The sequence below is a fragment of the Ambystoma mexicanum genome, chromosome 6p (assembly GCF_040938575.1).
Source record: "Ambystoma mexicanum isolate Mex_15411 chromosome 6p, UKY_AmexF1_1, whole genome shotgun sequence".
Lineage (NCBI taxonomy): Eukaryota > Metazoa > Chordata > Amphibia > Caudata > Ambystomatidae > Ambystoma > Ambystoma mexicanum.
Genome location: NC_090935.1, coordinates 597,939,453 through 597,959,030, shown reverse-complemented (window position 1 = coordinate 597,959,030; position 19,578 = coordinate 597,939,453). Strand labels below are relative to the sequence as shown.

General features: G+C 47.3%; 1 protein-coding gene across 1 annotated transcript in view; it reads right to left on the bottom strand.

Moving 5' to 3' along the window:
• Nucleotides 1–19,578, bottom strand: part of WDR41 (WD repeat domain 41) — a 579,210-nt gene that overhangs the window by 426,698 nt on the left and 132,934 nt on the right. Inside the window, exon 4 of the mRNA XM_069627429.1 lies at nucleotides 6,868–6,999. Within this exon, the coding sequence (XP_069483530.1) occupies nucleotides 6,868–6,999 (132 nt within the window). The remainder of the gene's footprint in view (nucleotides 1–6,867; nucleotides 7,000–19,578) is intronic.

The following is a 19,578-nucleotide window of genomic DNA, read 5'->3' as shown; positions in this document are numbered from 1 at the left end:
CAGGGCTTTTAAAGAAATTAGTAAGTTTCCACTGGAGTGATGCTGCTCGATCTGCCTTTAAGGAGCTAAAGGACTTTACCGGAGCACCGATTCTCAGACTTCCGTGATCAAACAAAGCCATTCTATTTGGAGACTGATGCATCCAATGCTGCGATCAGAGCTGTAGTGAAGCAAAGATTTCAGGATCAGATTGAGCATCCCACTGCCTTCATGTCTAAAACTTTAAACCCTTCTGAAAGGAACTATACCGTGTTGGAAAAGGAACTCTTGGCATTAAGAAAGTCTGTATAGAATGGTGGCACCTTTTGCTTGGTTCCAGACATCCTGTTACTGCAAGCACTGATCATCGCAACTTAAAGGTCCTACAACAACATGAGTGTCAGAACAGCAGGCAAGCTCGATGGGCATATTTCTTTTCACTTTATGATTAACGTTTCACCTTCCTGCCCGGAGCAGAAAACCACATGGCTGATGCCTTATCCAAAATTGACTCCGATAACAACGTTCCCACATCAAAAGAGTTCTTGGAACCCAAGGCTTCCTTTTTGTTCGAGGTCTCTACCTTTCTCCAGCGAGTACGAGAAGCCACCCTTCTGAAGGATCAGCTGATACAAGAAATCATGAAACAACATAACCTTCAAGAGAAGAATGGTTTACTTGATAACAACCAGGCTCTCTTTGTACCCTCCTCCACACTTCAGTGAGAAGTCCTAAAGATGTGTCACTATCTCAAATCTGAAGGACACCGTGGAGTTAGGGTCACTCAGGAAAACCCCAAACGACACTTTTGATGACCTAATGTACTAGCTGATGTAGAGGAATATGGCATAGCCTGTACTGTTTGTCAACAGAGTAAAACTCTGCAAAGACTTCCTTTGGGTAAGTTGACGCAACCTGCTCTGCCTACACTATCCTGGGAACACATAAGCATAGACTTCCCCTTTTGCAAGACCAAACCACTATAATGGTAACTGTGGATTCCATGACAAAGATGGCATATTTTATAGCCTTACCTAAAATCCCACAGCACAAGTCATGGCCAAAGTTTTCCTTCAAACCATTTATCGGCTTCACGGTTTCCCATCTACCATTCTGTCAGACACAGGCCCGCAATACACCTCCAATTACTGGAAACACCTATGTAAGATGTTGGGTATACAAAGGGCTTTAACCTCAGGATTTCACACTCACTTGAATGGTCAGACAGAACGCTTAACCAATCCCTTGAACAATACTTGTGATGTTTTGCTTCTGCTTCTCAAGACAACTGGGCCTCCCTACTGCCTTACACTGAATTTACTTATAATAACTCACATTATACAGCCATTAGGGTTAGTCCTTGTTTCTGTTCATATGGCTTTCATCCAGCTTGGTTCCCTTCGACTTCTCGTACCTCTGACAAGGTACCATATGTGGATGAACTAGTGGACAAGATACAAAAAGGTCATACTGATGCTCTATGGGTTTTGACTGAAACTAGGATGGCAAGCAAAAGGAGAGTGGATTTGAATGGACTTCCTATACCAGATCTCCAGGATGGGGTGCTGGTCTCACTTTCGGGTCGTTACCTACCCAAGAATCTGGTCCTTTTAAAACTGTCTCCCTGCTTATTTGGACCTCTCAAAATCCTACAATCAGTAGGGCCAGTTGCCGTCAAATTTGTTTCGCTCCTGGTCCAGAATTCATCCTGTGTTCATGTTTCTCAGTTAAAACCATACATCTAAGATCACTTAAAGTCAAGAAACCAACAAATACCACCCCCTGTGGATACCAAGTCCGGGCCCGAATTCGAAGTTCAAGCTATTTGCGATTCACGATATCGCAGAGGCTAATTACAGTACCTTTTGCACAGGGGTTATGGAGACCATCGGATCGCACATGGGAGCCTGCTACTGCGGTCCAGGCCCCGGATTTTCTCTGTCGTTTTCACAGATTGCATCCTTGGAAAATGGGGCCATTGCCTCCCTGGAGGGGGCATACTGTTAGGACTTGTCCCAATACATGGTCCTTATGGCAGCGATGGAGGGAAAGATATGCAAACAGAGTCTATACCCCCTCAAGATGGTGCTTCATCAACTGTACTCTTGACTTTTCTAGCAACGTTTAGCCTGTACCCTAGGTGTCCGCCGCCATCTATCACCATGGCGATAGTACACACTGTAACAGCTTACTTCAGAGGGCCAGCAGGTAAGCTTGTTGCATTGCTTCGCCCTGCTTGGCTTGTTGCTACACCCCACTTGCTTCGAATTACCTTGCCTTGCTTTTGCGCTTGCTTGGGTGTCGGCTCTTCCGCCACCCTTCCCGTGCGTACCATCTCTGGGTACCTGGTTTCACTGGGTCCGTCTTCTCCCTTCTCACAGCCTTCTCTTTTCTTGGGTCCCGGCTCCTCCGATACCCACCTTCCAGTCTTCTTGGTTGTTTCCGGCTCGGCTGGATCGGGCTTCTCCCTTCTTGCAGCCCGTCACACTTCCTCCTTCTCTTTCCGGGGTTAGCATGGGATTTCACTTCACCTTTCTCGATAGCCCTTTCTCCAGTCCTTCTTTCCGTCTCTGTCCTTCGACTGTTCTTCTCTTCTCTGCATTTCAGTAGGTTATCTTTTCTTTCCTCTCACTCTCACTCTCACTCGCTTGCTTCTCTGGTTTCTCCTTTCCGTCCTTTTCTCGGTACTACAGATTTCAGCCGTCTTCCATCTTCCATACCATTCCTCAAGGACTGCCAACTCATCTCAGGACTCAAAGACCTTGTCAAAGGAGCAGGACTGTACAAACGGAACTGCAGGTTTTTTTAGCCACTGTGGTTTTCCCCCATTTCTGGGCTTGGCCTTGTGACTACTCTGAAAGTAACAAGCTAAAATGACATCCACTACTTTATCTCATTACCCCACACAAAATATATTTAGCACAGGAATCTGAGCTCTCCAATTATACGGCACCACTGCTTTTGTATCTTCTTATCACATAAGAAATATGATGCCACCTTCTCTCCTAGCTCGGAAAGGATACCAATAAAAGTAAAACCATAAAAAACTGCCACGTGGCTGTTACACACTCAACTCAATCACACATCAGCTCGCTTTTCACCGCTGCTCCCTCTCCTGCACACTACACCCACACTGTTTGCCCGGTCTCCCCCGTTGTTGTTGCCCGCAAGAGGTGTACTTACATCTGCGTGTTCACCCGAGCTCCTCCGCCACAGTGTCCAAATGACGGACTTCACCTACTACCTAGGAGCCGCACTGCGAGGCAAAAAGCAGACCGGAATTCTGTGAAAAGGGCTCCTGTACACCACTGTGGGTTGCGCGCTTGGCACTGGTCACTGCATGTGGGTGCGGCCCCTCCAGAGATGCGGCTTGGAAGCCCCAGTCTTGTGCACAAAAATCTGGGATCACGTCGGGGTCACCAAAATGTAGAGAAGCCCCTCAACGCTCCCACCAGGAAAAAATACAATACACTATTGAAAAAGACCCAGCACACCTCTTGCAAGGAGAACAAGGTTTATTCTCATAAAAAGTCATTAAAGTATGCAATAGCAAAGAACTCTGCTGCCACAGAGCGCAATCACAAAACCAACATGGTCGGCAGCATATAAGGGCAAAAAGAGTCACAACTGAAGTACATCACATAGGATACAATCCACATAGCTGGTTGGTGTGACCCTATAACATAGGCGGTCTGCTCCATATGGGATGCCAGGTCGTCATTGGCCCCAGCTTCTCCTGTGCATCTTCTTCCACATGGGGCTCTTCTCCCCACGTCATCAGGTGCCGGGCTTGATAATTAGCAATTAAGTGTGTAACTTGTAGCCTGCCTTATTAGCGGCCAAATGTGCACCTGGTACTGCAGACATGGGCGCATTCGAGGTCATGTTAGCTTACAAACCCCAACCAACTCGATCACAGACAAGTCAGTGCCATTCCAGGTCTTCCAACCCTGAGCGTTAAATGTGTTACTTTCCCTCCCTGGGACCATGCAGCACAAAATGGTGGGCAAACAGTTTTACGGTCTGAGGGTCTTGGGCTGGCTGGTATGCTGGAATGTTAGGGTGTTGGGATGGGGCACCTGGTCACTATATGTTAGGGTTTGGGCCAAACTAGGTCAGAGGCTTGCGCCCTTCTTCACGTGGGATAACTGCTTGCAGGGAGCTCCCGGCCCCATCATGTGCTAACAATATGAGACAATTAAAGGTTTTATGAATCCTTGTGAATTTGGCCTTCCCCACTACCACCCAGGCTGCAGCTCATGGCCACATTCACACACATATATCTATGTTCTGTGCTTGGCTCTACTGTCATGGCTGCAGCTCAAAGCCAGACCCCAATTTAGAGATGGCTGCTATTTTCCAAGATGGCGTTCTATGTCCAATACACTCTACCCCCTAATGCAGCTTCTATTGGTGCACCCGCTCCTATACTCTCCCCAGACATCTACAACACCGACTTGGGCATCTGCCGCATTAAAAACCTCTTGGGGGCCTGGGACGATCGCCCCAGCTTCCCAACCAAGCCCCACCCCCTTCTTCTGCGCAGGTCACTGTGTTGGGAAAATGTCGCCCTTTATTATAGAGCGCTTCAGTTCGTATTAGGGGCCTGCACTGCAGCGAAATCCATGGTAAGTGAACAACAGGTTTGTTTTCTGTTAGGAAGCAGCTCTTTGGCAGGTCAGTGATGGTTTGTTTGAGGCAGCTCCGGTGCAGCTGTTAGCGCCGCCATACGTTGGTGTTGTGGAGCAGTGTGCTGTATCCCTGGCGGATGTTGGGACTTTATTCAGCTGTTCTTTCGCTCCCCTTTTGCCGCAGAAGTCTGATGGATGGCTCTGGTGGCTTGCTGTCTTGCGTGTTGTCTGATATGATTATTTATATTGCGCTCGTACACAAGTGTTTCAGAGAGTGATATAAAAATTCAAAGTCTGCCCAGACTTTGAATGCATCTTGATGTTGCCTAAAAGGAAAAGAAAAACTGACCAGCATTGTTGTCAGGAGGTACGGGGTGATTAAAAGTGGTACGGGTCATGTACAAGCAGGCAAGTGGGGAGCAGGCAGGAAATGGTGGCCTCTAAACATCCACCACCCCTCTCTGCGGCAGGACGGGCTCTAGTGTTCACTATGATAGGCCTCTCACCCAGGCCACGAGGGTCCCTATCCGCTCTTGACAAGGTCAGATTACAGAGATTGTCAGAATAGCCATAAATTAAAGATATGGATACCATATCTTGAGAAACCAGAAACAGGTCGCTCTGAGACAACGTTCTCAGACTGGAAAATGTTAACCTTTGCCAAGAAAGATTGCAAAGAAAAAAGAAAACCCAGACTCCTTGAGTTGGCAACTCTGGACAAGGAAAAAGTACAAATACTTTCTATATGAACAAGCAGGTGGGGACCAAAGCTTCAGAGTTATCCCCGCACAGTGGATTTGCAGAAGTGGGTAATCTCCCATCATATGAACCATATTGCTAAACATCTGTCCAGAGTGCTCATCCTAAGAGCAGAGGCTCTCGGTTGACTGAATTATCAGTCTCATGAATGGTTGCTTCACAGGCATGTTTTGTCTCCCCTCTTTGGGGGGTTTAGACACCCACGGATGGGTGGGTCTCTTCACTGCCAGGGAAAAGGGATTGTCATAAGTTTGCCTCCGAACATCTCAATAGGTTTGGCTCAATGCAGGGAAAATTGACCAACGCATCATAACATACATGGCTGTACTTTCACTATATAACAAGTATTAGGTTCTTTTATATGTGAAACTTAATTTCCTGACAGGCCACACACAAGTAGATTCAGAGATCAATACTGTTAGACAACTGTACAATGATTGTAGGCTAATGGGATTTTCTACGTTTTATGAGAACTTACAAATAAGGGGTAGTCACTTGGTAGCCAGACTTCCCAGAGAAAACCTGCAAAAATGCAGTTAATTTTACAATCAGGGAACTAGGCAACAGTGCGAGAAGCGTAACAGAATTATGCAAAGTAAATGTCAAGCTAAAATTAGATAACCTACCCTCACTCAGGGCCAATTTGGAGACACACATAGGAAGGGTACTCGAGGGCAGTGACTTGACTAATAAGTGCAAGCATGTTAAGCAGATATCTCAAAATTACAGATTTCAATTCCTCCAACTAAAAACACATCAATGGGAGCAATCTCACGCCATTGAGTATGAAATGCATAAACTCTGGCACTAGTTGGAAATGTCGAATACAGGGCTGCAGCAGGTAATTTCCTGAATATGTGGTGGGATTGCCTGTTGGTAGTGTTCTGGAGGAAGGTTAGAGGGGAACTATACGATATTCGTATACAAACTGGGAGCAACCTTGGATGGCTGCCCGTGAGGTTCTTCCTGTACAAGAAAAAAGTAAAGTAACAATCAAGTTCCTAATGCTGTGGCTAGAGTTAGCTAATGGGGAACAGGCCCAAGATAAAAAAAAGTTTGATGCTCAGCCCAGTTTAGAGGGCTGAACACGCAGAAATGGTTGGTGGCATCTCAGAGTAAGCATAATATAAAGAGGATGACTGCTTATTGTACGTGGGATTTGTTTTTGAATAGGATAAACTACCCCTCTGATCTATGCATCTCCTGAACCGCCCACAGACACTTCTGCACAACATGATGAACTGGCAGTGATCACTGAAGCAAGCAGATGTAAATGGACTGTTGGCAGTCCATACATGGAAATTCTACTGATAAAATGTGCATTTATCTTCTCTTCTTTAGGGTGTATGCTCTGTGATAGTTCCAATATGCTTTTTATTCTACTTAAGCAACTTTATTTTCAATTGATGATCTACCTAAATATGTATGTAATATTAAACAAAGTTAAAAAACAATTGGCAGCATTACTCGAACAAGCCAGTCCTGAAAAGAAGGATACAATTACTGTCTTATCTGATGATGCCGTTAGTATCAAATGATTCCGGTCTTGAGAAATCTCAGATGATGGGAGCACTGTTATGGCGGTGATCTGCTGAGTGTGCCCGTGTAGTTCTAATAGTTTATCTCCGGTCTGAAAAGTAAAATTACTCTGTAAATGCAGATGGCCCACAACCAGATAAAATACTGATCGACAATTCTGAGAGAAGAGAAGATAAATTTTCTGGCAAGCACAGGCATAAATGGTAAGTTGAAAATAAAAGGTAATATCTGTTCAGGGTGCGAATATTAGTTTTTCATCTTGCTAATGGCATTTCGACCGGTCATTCCAAACAGTGCATCAAGATAAGCAGGACGAGACAACACATTGGTCAATGAGAAGCTGCATGCTGCTACATAGACAATTTGTACACAATCTAGAGTTCACGTTGTTCAATGAACAGGAAAAGGACATCACATCCACAAACCTATATTGAAACTAACTTTTTTGCATTTGTAATTCTCAGTTGAAGTGCAAGGTCCAGTCTGGTCTATACAACCAAACTCATCCAGTAAAACTTCACTTGGCTAAATTGGCAAGGCGAGAGAAACATATCACAGGTTAAAGCTATGCCTACAGTGATCAAGTGCTCCAAGACATTGTGGGCTGTGTTTACTTGTGTTATATATGGATTTTCCCATTGCAGGTCACACCGAGTTTTGTGCTGTTTGTTTGTTTATTTATTTAGTATAGCGTGCAGAACCCAGAGGTAAAAAGGCTGTGCCACAACAACTTATAACTTAAGATCCAAAAAGGCCTCTATGTCCCAGAGTGCTGAGTTTCTTTGAATGGTTTCTAGATTCTGTGACCAGAAGAATTCTACGCTGCTTTAATGTCAATACGCCATCCTCAACACCCAACCCCCCCCAATCACTATGGCCGGCCTCACACAGAGAAGCAAATGCTGTAACCTCCTACCAGACTACATATACTCTTCCTGTTCGGGAGCTTAAATGTTCACAACAATGAAACAGGGTTGGCCTTCAGATCCCAAGGACCCTTAAAGAAATCCCTCAGCCATGTGCTCAAATCAGTCCCTTGCAGGAAAGCTGTAACACCAAGTCTCCTAATGGTGCCCAATCGAATCTTTTGTCTAGCTGCTCTGCGCCCCTTTTCCCAGCCGCACTATGGTTTCCACTTCAACTGTTTGAACACCTTTTCTTTCTCTGGTTCATTGGAGAGTAGGCAACCTGCCTCAGATTTGGTGGCATGAATAGACTTCACTCCCTTTCTTTTACTCTCCATTTCTGCCACTCCTAGCAAAGCTCTCGAGTTCCCTACTGTTTCTTTGATAAACACTTCAAAGAGGCCCTTAATGTTTTTCTCTCCTTTTGTCAGTCCATATAACTATCAACGGATGTTCTATTAAACAACTCGGCATCTTCCAAACTATGGCTTAAAAAATATACATCTATATACATATTATACATTACTCACCGTAATCGTATTTCTGATGCTTGAATCTGCTAAGATTCACATGCTGGGCATAGGTCGACATCTAGTGGAAGCTGCGGAGTATTACAGTTGTTGTTTTCGAAACTCGAAAAGGGACATCGACAGGGCGTGCCAGTAATACTATCCCTATTGTGACGTCCACTGTACCCAGGGTCCTTCACGCGTCGAGGTCCTTCAGATTGCTTTGTTTCTGACATGAAGTTGCATGAAGTGTAGCGTGAGTACAGGTGAATTAAAATATAATATATATATATATATATATATAGCTCAGATAAAACATCCATGCACCTTCTACTTCAAGGGGAGGAAGGGTGGGCGCATGTCAATCTAAGCAGATACAAGCATCAGAAATATGATTACGTTGAGTATTGTATCCGTTCTAAAGGCTTGTGGAATCTGCTTAGATCCCATGCTGAACATAGATTAGCAAGCAGTGTTGGGAGAAGGTGGTGTGGGTTGTGAGAAGGTCCAGCGGCAAATAGATGTTTTAGAACCGCTTGTCCCACCTGGGTATCTGCTTTAGAGCCAGTGTTAATGTAGTAGTGCTGAGTGAAAGTGTGTATTGAGCTCCATGTAGCCGCTTTGCAAAAGGTGCCCAGCGGGATGTTTGCTATAAAGGCAGAAGTAGCTCCTGTGCTCATTGTGGAGTAAGCTCTTGGCGTGAATGGCAGCGTTTTGTTTGATAATGAATAGCAGAGCTGTATGCATCTGACTATCCATCTGGAGATGGCACTCTTAGACATGCGGTCTCCTTCTCTGCCTGGTGCTACAGAGACAAACAGTTGATCTGTAAAGGACCACCCTCCTTACATCTAGTGTATGGAGTTTTTTCTCAGCTGAGCTTGTTGGGTTCTGAAAGAAGGCTGGTAGCTCAATTGATTGGTTTACATAAAATTTAGAAATGAATTTCGGTGAAAATCTAGGATGTGTTCTCGGTACCAATTTGTTCTTGTGAATGACAAAGAAGAACAAGTTACTTCTTACCTTGTAACGTTCTTTCGACGGGATGTTCCTCCGACGTATTCCTCATCTTAGATAGATATCTCCTTCCAACTCTGCTGGCCTCGGAAAATTTTCTCTCTAGAGGGCGCTGCGCGTCGACGTCCTCCGAGTCGATGTCCCTCGACAGCCGCCGTATCGACGTCGACGTCATCCTGCCTATAAAGGCCGCGCGCAGCGTCCGTTGCTCAGTTCCGTTTTGTAGCCCACAATAATACTTTCTGGACTAACTAATCACCCTGAAGGAGCGTAAGCTGCAACAACAAGGGAAGTAGAACTGCGGGGATGGATGGGAGGGTCGATGAGGAATACGTCGGAGGAACATCCCGTCGAAAGAACGTTACAAGGTAAGAAGTAACTTGTTCTTCGAAGGGATTGTGTCCTCCGACGTATTCCTCATCTTAGATAGGCTCCCATAGCAGTATTCTATTATCGGAGGAGGGAGTACTGACTTCACGCTGTCTTCTATTGATGAATAGAATGCAGTACAGCCCTTCCAAACCTAGTCTCTTGACTGGAGGAGGAATCCAAATTGTAAAAACGTGTAAAGGTATGGACAGACGACCATGTAGCGGCCCCACATATGTCTTTTACCGGCACGCCTCTTTTGAGGGCCGATGAAGCTGCAATACCTCTGGTCGAATGAGGCCTAAGGTTTTGAGGGGGCTCTTTTCCTGCCAGTTTATAACACTCCAGAATGGCTAGAATGATCCATCTGGAAATGGTCTGCTTAGTTATTGGTAGCCCCAGCTTGTGACCTGCGTAACCTACAAACAGCTGGTCTGCCTGTCTTATCCTGGCTAGTCTACTGATGTAAAAACTTAAAGCCCTCCTAGGGTCTAGCCTGTGTAACCTCTCGTCCTCTTTCCCCGGGTGAGGAGGAGGATAGAAAGATGGTAGGGTAATCTTCTGAGTGATATGGAATTCAGAAACCACCTTTGGGAGGAAATTAGGCTTCACTTGCAGGACAACTTTGTCTTTGTGAAATATTGTGTGAGGGGGTTTACAAGAAAGAGCTTGTAATTCACTCACCCTTCTAGCAGATGTAAGTGCTATTAATAAAACAGTTTTAAGGGTAAGAAATCTTAACAAACAAGAATGGAGAGGTTCGAAAGGTGTACCCATCAGGAAAGTTAGTACTAAGTTTAAATCCCATAGGGGAATTTGGAATGGTCTTGGGGGATAAACATTGGTTAACCCCTTTAGAAACTGTATTACCAAGGGTAATTTGAAATAGGATGGTTCTTCCGCAGTACGCTTAAAGATGGATAGCGCTGCGAGATAGCCCTTAATGGTGCCAACTTGAAGGCCTGAATTTGCCAAATGTAGTAGGAAGGACAAAACCATTGGTGTACCACATGAAAAAGGATCGATATTCTGTTCTCTACACCAGCTGCAAAATCTGTTCCAACGGCAGCGGTATAAAGACTTTGTTGCTGGCCTCCTTGCCGAAAGCAACACATCCATAACATCATCAGGGAGGTCCCAATCCTTGTACCTCAGCCTTTCAGAAGCCAAGCGTGAAAGTTGAGGGTTTTGATGTCTGGATGGAGAACCTGACCTCCCTTCTGTGAGAGTAGGTTCTCTCTGAGTGGAAGTCGAATTGGAGGGCAGATGGACAAGTCTAGAAGGTCCGGGTACCACGTTCTCCTGGCCCAATCCGGGGCAATTAGGATCATGGTTCTCCGGAATCTTCTCAACCTCCTGATCATTTGAGGAACGACAGGGACCGGTGGGAACGCGTACAGAAGCGGAAACTCCCATTCCACTATGAACGCGTCTCCCAGAGCTCCTCTCGGGGGAAATTCCCTTGAGCAGAACAGGTCACATTTCCTGTTTAGGCTGGTGGCGAACAGATCTACCTGAGGGGTTCCCCAAAGGGCGAAGATCTCTTGAAGGACTTCCTGAGCTAGCTCCCACTCGTGGGAGACTGTGTTCTGCCTGCTCAGAGCGTCCGCTGTCAAGTTCTTCTCTCCGGCTAGGTGAACTGCCGATAGAGAGATTCCTTCTTGGATTGCCCAAAACCAGAGCTGCATCGCCTCTCTGCACAGGGGTAGTGATCCTACGCCTCCTCTTTTGTTGAGGTAATGCATGGCCACTGTGTTGTCCGTCATTATCAGGACGTTCTTCCCTTGTACAGCTGGCAGGAACGCCTTCAGCGCAAGTCTGATGGCTCTCAGCTCTAACAGGTTGATATGTAGTCTGGACTCCGATGGAGACCAACGACCGCTGATGGTCAAGTCGTTGGCGTGGGCTCCCCACCCCGTGAGTGAGGCATCCGTGACTACTGTTATCTCCGGCCAGGGTTGCCAAAACTGTTCTCCTTTCAGAATGTTCTCCTGACAGGCCCACCACTGAAGGTCTCGAGCCACCCTGCCGGGAACCTGAAGAAGATCTGTCATTCTCCCTGAGAATTGTGACCACTGAGTCCTCAGTGCCCACTGGAGGGATCTCATTCTCAGGCGAGCCTCTGGCACTAGGAAAATGCAGGATGCCATGAGGCCTAGCAACCTCAAAAAGTCGAAGGCTGGGAGACGTTGGGCATGTTGGAACTTGGTAACCATCTGTAGAATATCTTGAGCCCTCACCTCTGGTGGCGAGGCTTTTCCCAGGGAAGTGTCCAGGATCGCTCCTATGAACTGGAGTCTCTGCGATGGTATCATTTGTGACTTCTTTAAATTGAGGGAGAAGCCCAGTCTGTGAAGGAAGTGGCACACGTGATTTAGCTGGATCTGAGCTTGTTCCGGAGAAACAGCCCTGATCAACCAATCCTCCAGGTAGGGGTAGACGTGAATCCCTTCCCTCCTTAGACTTGCAGCCACTACCGACATTAACTTGGTGAAGACCCTCGGGACGGAGGTCAGCCCAAATGGCAGCACTCGAAATTGATAGTGAGAGTTGCCAATTGCGAACCTCAGGTATTTCCTGTGTTTGAGATGGATAGGCACATGGAAATAAGCGTCCTGAAGGTCCAGAGATACCAACCAGTCCTGGAACTGAAGGGCCTGGAGGATCTGAGAAAGAGTGACCATCTTGAATTTGTCTTTTCTGAGGAATTTGTTCAATTCTCGCAAGTCCAAGATGGGTCTCAGTCCTCCGTCTTTCTTTGGAATGAGAAAGTAAGGGGAGTACCAGCCCTTGTTCCTCTCCGCTACAGGTACCGGTTCTATGGCACCTTTCTCTAGCAGGTCCCAAATTTCCTGCAAGAGGAGCGGATCTGGAGCTTTCTGAGAGCTGATCCCCGGTGGATGACTCTGAGGTATACGTAGGAAAGGCAGGCAGTAACCTTGGGCAACTGTTTCCAATGCCCAAGCATCTGACGTGATAGCCTGCCATACCGCCAGATGTTGAGTCAACCTGCCTCCTACAGGTGTCCTGTGAGGGAAGTCCTCAGAGTGGTTTTGAGGTGGCTGATGCAGATGCCGATGGTAAAGAGGTACCTGCTGTTGCTGCGGCTTTTGAATATCTACCCCGTCCACCTCGGGTAGTTCTTCTTTGTCCCCTTTGAGCCGGTCGTCCTCTACCTCTTCCGAATGCGGAGTAGAAGCGAAAGGAATTGCCCCTCGCAGAGGTTCCTGTGGGACGAAAAGGAGTCGGACGGATTGCAGCTCCTAGGGATTTTGCTGCTGCTTTTGAAGTTTGCAGTTTTTCTAAACTGTCATCCCCCTTTTTCCCGAACAAAGAAGAGCCATCGAATGGCATGTTCAAGAGCCTGGCTTGCACATCTGGGGCAAAACCAGACTTTCTCAACCAAGCGAATCTCCTGGTTGATGTACTTGCCGCCATTGCTCTGCTGATACTGTCAGCCGAATCAATGCCCGTCTGGAGGGATTCGCACATAGCGTCTTTACCGTCCTGTATAATATTCAGGAACGCATCCCTTTCTTCTCCCTCCGGGATGCAGTCAGCCGCTGTAGAAGCACACTCCCAAAGTGTATGGCTGAACCTAGCAAGGGTGCAAGTAGCATTAACAGATTTTAACGCCATGCTACATGCTGAAAAGACTTTCTTTGCCATAGCGTCATATTTTTTATCGTCCCTGTCCTGTGGGACGGTAGGATAAGCCGTCTTCACATCGGTAGAGGATGCTGCCTGTACCACCAGACTTTCTGGGGATGGCTGTTTAGACAAAAACTCTGGGTCTGTAGAAGATACCCTGTACTTTGTAGACAGTTTTTTATTTACTGCTGGTACTACATCTCGGGTTTCCCAGTTTGTCATGATCTTTCTCTGAAGAGCTTTATGAAAAGGCACCACAGGAACCTCCTGTGTGCCTTTGTCAAGAATATCCGTGAGGTCATCTTGTTGGAAAGATTGTGAAGGTGCAGACCACCCCATGAACTCTGTGATCCTGGCCATTAAGGCTCTATAGGGGGTTTCGGCATGCTCCCCCGGGTCTGGCTTAGCAAACTCCACCTCAGGGGAAGTGTCTAACCCACTTGCCTCATGTAAGGAATCATGAAGATCCTTTAACCTGCGCTCTTCAGAGGAAAATTCCTCTCTAATTGGGGTTACAGGTCCCTGCAACTCAAATGTGTCTTCCTGTTCAGACAATTCACCCTCTTCCAAAATTGAGGACATAGTTCTCAATTGTTCTGAACTCATGAAGGGAGTAAATCCCATTTCCAAGGCAGAGGGTGCCGAACTTGTCATTATCGGCCTCGAAAACGTCGATGTCGTCGACGCCGACGTCGAAGGCTTCGAGCGTGGCGTCGAAAACAAAGGCGGAGGCCTCGAAGACCTCGACAGAATTGGAATTCTACTCGACAATCTCGAAGCCATCGACGTCGAGGACCTGGGGATAGTCACTGGGTGTGTCGTAACCGTGACTTTTCTTGGCGTCGACGCCGGTGTCGAAGCTGGCGTCGAGTCGACAGACCCGTGTGTCGAAGGTCCCTTCGACAACGGCGTCGAAGACATCGACCTCGACGTCACCCTCGTCGACGGCGTCGATGGAACCTTCGAGGAAGGTTTGGAGGTCATAGTCCTACTCGAGGGTTCGAGACGCGCTCGAGAGGTTTCCTTCGCCGTGTACTGCGACTCGCGGCGTTTTTGACCTTCGGTTCTTTCGACCAGAGCATCGCTCTCGGCAGTCTTCGAGGGGGTCGAGGCCGCTTTCTCGAAGACGCTCATCATATTTTTTCGGAATTCCTCCCATTCAGCCCGGGAACTATTTTTCCTGGGGCAAGGGATTCTTTTTGGCGAAACAGAGGAAGAGGAAGACGGAGAAGGGGATCTTCGACGTCTCCTCTTCGAGTGCTTCAATCTCGAGGAGTGATGAGACCCACTCCGAGACCTGGAGCGCGAATGGTGACGAGGAGACAAATGTCTCGACTTTGTCGACGAAGAAGAAGCTTTAAAAGTCTTACCTTTCTCCAGCTTCCCCCTACGCTCCTTCAGGGTCTTAGCTGTCATGGACATACAGTCCTCGCATTCCGAACAATGGTGTTCAGCTCCCAAACACCACAGACAAACTCTGTGAGGGTCAGTCAACGACATCTTTTTCCCACAATCTCGACATTTCTTGAAGCCGGATCGAGGAGTTGTCGGTTCCGACGAGGAAGCCATCGAGTACGGATCGAATGACTCGAGGTAAATAGGATTAATCTGACTAAGAACTGAGCAACAGTATTCCGAGGCACTGAGTAAGCGCGGAAAAACGGAACTGAGCAACGGACGCTGCGCGCGGCCTTTATAGGCAGGATGACGTCGACGTCGATACGGCGGCTGTCGAGGGACATCGACTCGGAGGACGTCGACGCGCAGCGCCCTCTAGAGAAAAAATGTTCCGAGGCCAGCAGAGCTGGAAGGAGATATCTATCTAAGATGAGGAATACGTCGGAGGACACAATCCCTTCGAAAAGGTCTTTCACTGACAATGCTTGAAGCTCACCGACTCTTCTTATGGAGGTCATAGCCAATAAGAAAGCAGTCTTGTATGTGAGGTGTTTTAGACTTGATTCATGCATCGGCTCAAAAGGGGGGGGGTCCCATGAGCTTTGCAAGTACTATGTTGAGATCCCAACCTGGCGGTGGGTTAGAAATCGGAGGGTGTAGTCTTTTCACTCCCTCCATAAATGCCTTAATCACTGGAACTTTCTACCATGATACTTATTGTGAGAGGTGGTGTATGCTGATAAAGCCACCAGGTGAACCTTTATAGAATTAAAGACTAACCCCGAGTCTAACAAGTGGAGCATGTAAAGCAGAATGTGTGATGGAGTAAACTCTATGGGGTTTATTTGTTTAGACTGGCACCAAATTACAAATCTCCTCCACTTGTCCAAATAACAGTGTCTGGTGTTTGGTAAACGTGCCTCCTTGAGGATATCCATACACCTTTGTGGTAAATTTAGATGTCCAAACTTATGACTTCACGAGCCATGCTGCCAAGTTTGTTGAGTGAGGTTGAGGGTGTAATGTTTCCCCTCCGTGCTGGGATAGCAAATTGGTGTGGCACAGGAGTTTGATGGGATTGCACATCGCACGTTTGCACAGATGCGAATACCAGGGTTGTCTCGCCCACATGGGAGAAGCTAGGATAAGCGTCATTTGTTCTCTGTGAATCTTGTTCACCACCCTGTACATTAGCAGAGTTGGGGGGAAAAGCGCAAGCAAATTTCCCTCACCAACTCATCCATAGGGCGTTCCCTTTGGAGTCTGGTTGGGCAAACCTGGACTCGAAATTTGGGCATTGCTCGTTTTCTCTTGTAGCAAACAAGTCTAGTGTGGGGTAACCCCACTGTGAGAAAATGTGATCTACGACGCTTGTGTCGAGTTGCCACTCGTGATCTTCTGGTAGAGGATCTCTGCTTAGCGAGTCTGCTAGGGTGTGGAGTTCCCCTGTAACATGTTGGGAAGTCAAGAACATCCCCCATTTGAGTGCCCTTTTCCATATTTTCTGTGCCCGCTTGGACAGATTTAGAGAATATGTGCCACCTGCTTGTTGATATAGAACATTGTAGTTGTGCTGTCTGTCAGGACTTTTACCGACTGATTTATCAGTTGTGCTTCGAATGCTTGCAGTGCTTTGAATACCGCTAGAAGTTTCAGCAGGTTCATATGGTTCTTTGCAGTGATGCGAGTCCACAGACCATTTGCTGTGAGATGAAGGTGATGGGCTCCCCACCCAGAGAGTGATGAGTCCGTTTTAACTACCGCTTACACCGCAGATCGTGGAAGGGATTTCCCCCTAACAGATTATCCTTTGTCCACCAGCGAAGGGATTGTACTAGTGTGGGCGAAACGACCACTAGATCGTCCCACTGATCGCTTGTCTGAGACCACTGTTTCACCAACCACTCCTGCATTGGGCGCATGTGCAGTCGTATGTGTGGGACCAGGTAAATGCAAGATGGCATCATACCGAGCAAAAGCACTGCTTTGCATATGCTTATCTGGTGACCGACTCGATACTGAGGTATTTGCAGTAGTAGGTTTTAGATTCAATCCTTTGATGGAAAGACTAGGCCTTCTTCCGTCATTATGACAGCTCCTAGGAACTGTTTGGTACAAGGCTTGACTTTACCTTGTTTATTGAGAAACCCAATTGGCAAAAAAGGTTTGTTGTTCTTGGAGTATTGTTCCTGCAAATTTGGGATGATTCCCCTGTGATCAACCAGTCATCCACCTAGGGGTATACTGGGATTACCTCCCTAAGCAGGTGCGCTCCCACCACCGCCAGTACCTTGGTGAATACCCTTGGAGCAGAAGCTATTCCGAAGGGTAGCACCTTGAATTGGTAGTGATGGTATGCTATCTTGAAACGCAAGAACTTTCTGTGCACTGGGAACATTGAAATATGAAAATAAGCATCTTTCATATCCAAAGTTGCCATGAAGTCCCCCTGTTTTCGCAGTGGGATTACTTCTTGTAGCGTTGACATGTAGAATGTTTGTGGCTTGACATAGGTGTTTGCAGGGTGCAGATCTAATACTGGGCACATGGTTCAATCTTTCTTTGGCACAATGAAGTAGGTTGAATAGAAACCCTTGTTTACCTGGTTCACTGGACGATTTAGATGGCGTCCTTTAGCAGCAGCGCTGCGACCTCCTCTAGAAGGACGCATTGCTCCTCTTTTGTGGTGGATCTTTGGTGCGGGGGATAGTGGGAGGGTCGCTGCAGTAATTCCACGCAATAGCCCCCGCCACTGTTGATAGCACCCACTTGTCGGAGGTGATTCCCTCCCATGTGTGGGTGAAGTGTATTATATGCCCTCCTACTGGAGAGGCATAGGAGGGGATCTGAAGCGGGTGGTCATTGCTTAGGAGGTGTTGCTCCACCTCTGGAAGTGGAGGACATTGCCCGGTCGCGAGATCTACGCTGGCCCCTTTGGAAGCCTTGAGAGGCTTTACTTTGATTGAAACCCCAGGATGAGCCCTGATTTTGGCTATATCCGGAAACCCCCTGCGCGTTTTGTCCCCTGAAGCGACGAGTGTTGCCTGCGTTTCCAGTTTACATGCATGGCGTTTTATGAGTGTACCTTCCGTGATGATTCTACCAGCATTATCTGCTGCATCCAAGTTATTTTTTAGGATGCAGTTAGACAGCGCTTTTCCTTCCGCTACTGGGAGGGCCAGTTGGGACTTTAGAGGTTCTGGGGATGAGGCCATCAAAGCTGAAATCTCCTCCCACTTATGGCAGTTGTAACTTGCCAACAATGTGGTATTGTTGGCAATTCGTGTTTGAAAAGCTGCTGAGGTGGACACTTTCCACCGGAGAGTGTAGATCTTCTTGCTCTCTTTATCGGGGGGGGGGGGGTGCTTCAGTGCTATCGTGGTGACTACCAGTGAATCAGGTTTTAATTGGCCCATGATGTAGAGAGGGGGTCTGTGGGCGCAGGGCTGAACATTTTTTCAGTGCGCCGGTTAACCGCCCACATTTGATTTGGTGTTTCTCGAGAGGGTCGTTATCATCTCTGTATTGACTGGAGAATGGGTATAAATTGGGTTACAGCTTTTCTGTCGCCCAATACGTCTTCTACAAAATCCTTGTCCAGTTGAGTTTCCTGGGTTTGAATGTGGAAATGCTCTGCTGCTTTAATGAGCATATCGTTAAATTGTAGTTGGTTGTCCAGCGGTGAGTCTGCCACCGGTGGGTATACATGATCTGGAGAGGGTAATATGTACATGTCCTCTTCATCTTCATCATAGTAATGATCTCCCTACCCTATGGTATCTAGCTCCTCCGTGTCTGTATTGGGATTATATACATCAGATTGGTCAGGGTTTTGCTGGGGGGGGGGTGGCTTGAAGGGCATCTGGTTGAGCCCTTTTTGCTGGGGGTTGAGAGGACATAGCGCCACTAGTTGGTGGTGTATTTTGTAATCTGTCTATAGCTTGGGGATTTTCTGCAAGGAAATCGGCTATAAAAGACATCCATCTCATCACCCTGTCAATGTCCTCTGCAGACCATTGTAACGAGTTTGGTATAGTTGCAGGAGGAGGTGGTAATTCTGGAGTAGGCTGCTTTTTGAGTTTCATGACTGCAGCCATTGTACCCTCTCCCTGGGGAAACACTCTCCTTCTGTTCCTGTGGTGTGCTCTCTTTCCCCCAATGGAAATGGTGATTCTTCGAAGTGTTTTTTTAAAGTTTTCCCTTGAAGAAGTGACTGAGGGACATGCTTTTGCGCCAGGTGCAACATTTTTTAAGTCTGTATTTTTTGGTGATTTAGACGTTAATGAAGGTTGACAAATTTCAGTGGACGGGAGAGCCAGAGCAGCGTCCTTCAACGCTCGGTCTTTGGCTACTGTATTGGACATGGCGTCCGTGGCGGATTTGTCTTGTGAATTTGGGGGCCTGTCGTGTGGCGAGCGTGATCTCGAATGCCCAGAGGACAGGGAGCTAGAGAACCTACCCCTCGACGCCCTGTGCGGCCGTGTAGACTGCGTTGCTGTCGATTTCTGGCCTTGGGGTATGTGCTTTGTGTGGGATGACTTGTGTGTGCCAATGCCGCTGACTGTCGTCCACGTAACAGTGCCGTTGGCCTGTCTGATGGGATCAGAGGCTAGCACATGGGAATCGGAAGGTTCCCTATCACCTTAGTCATCCGAAAAGACGGCGATGCTGCCATCGCTGGAGACAACCTCCAGGTCCATGACGGTCTTGGCCTGCACAGTGTGGTGGGCGCAACGTTTTGTTTTTCAGTCCTTTAGGGCTTCGGTTTGAAGAGCTGACACGCTCTACAGTGGCCCTCGTTGTGGTCCCTCGGAAGGCAGA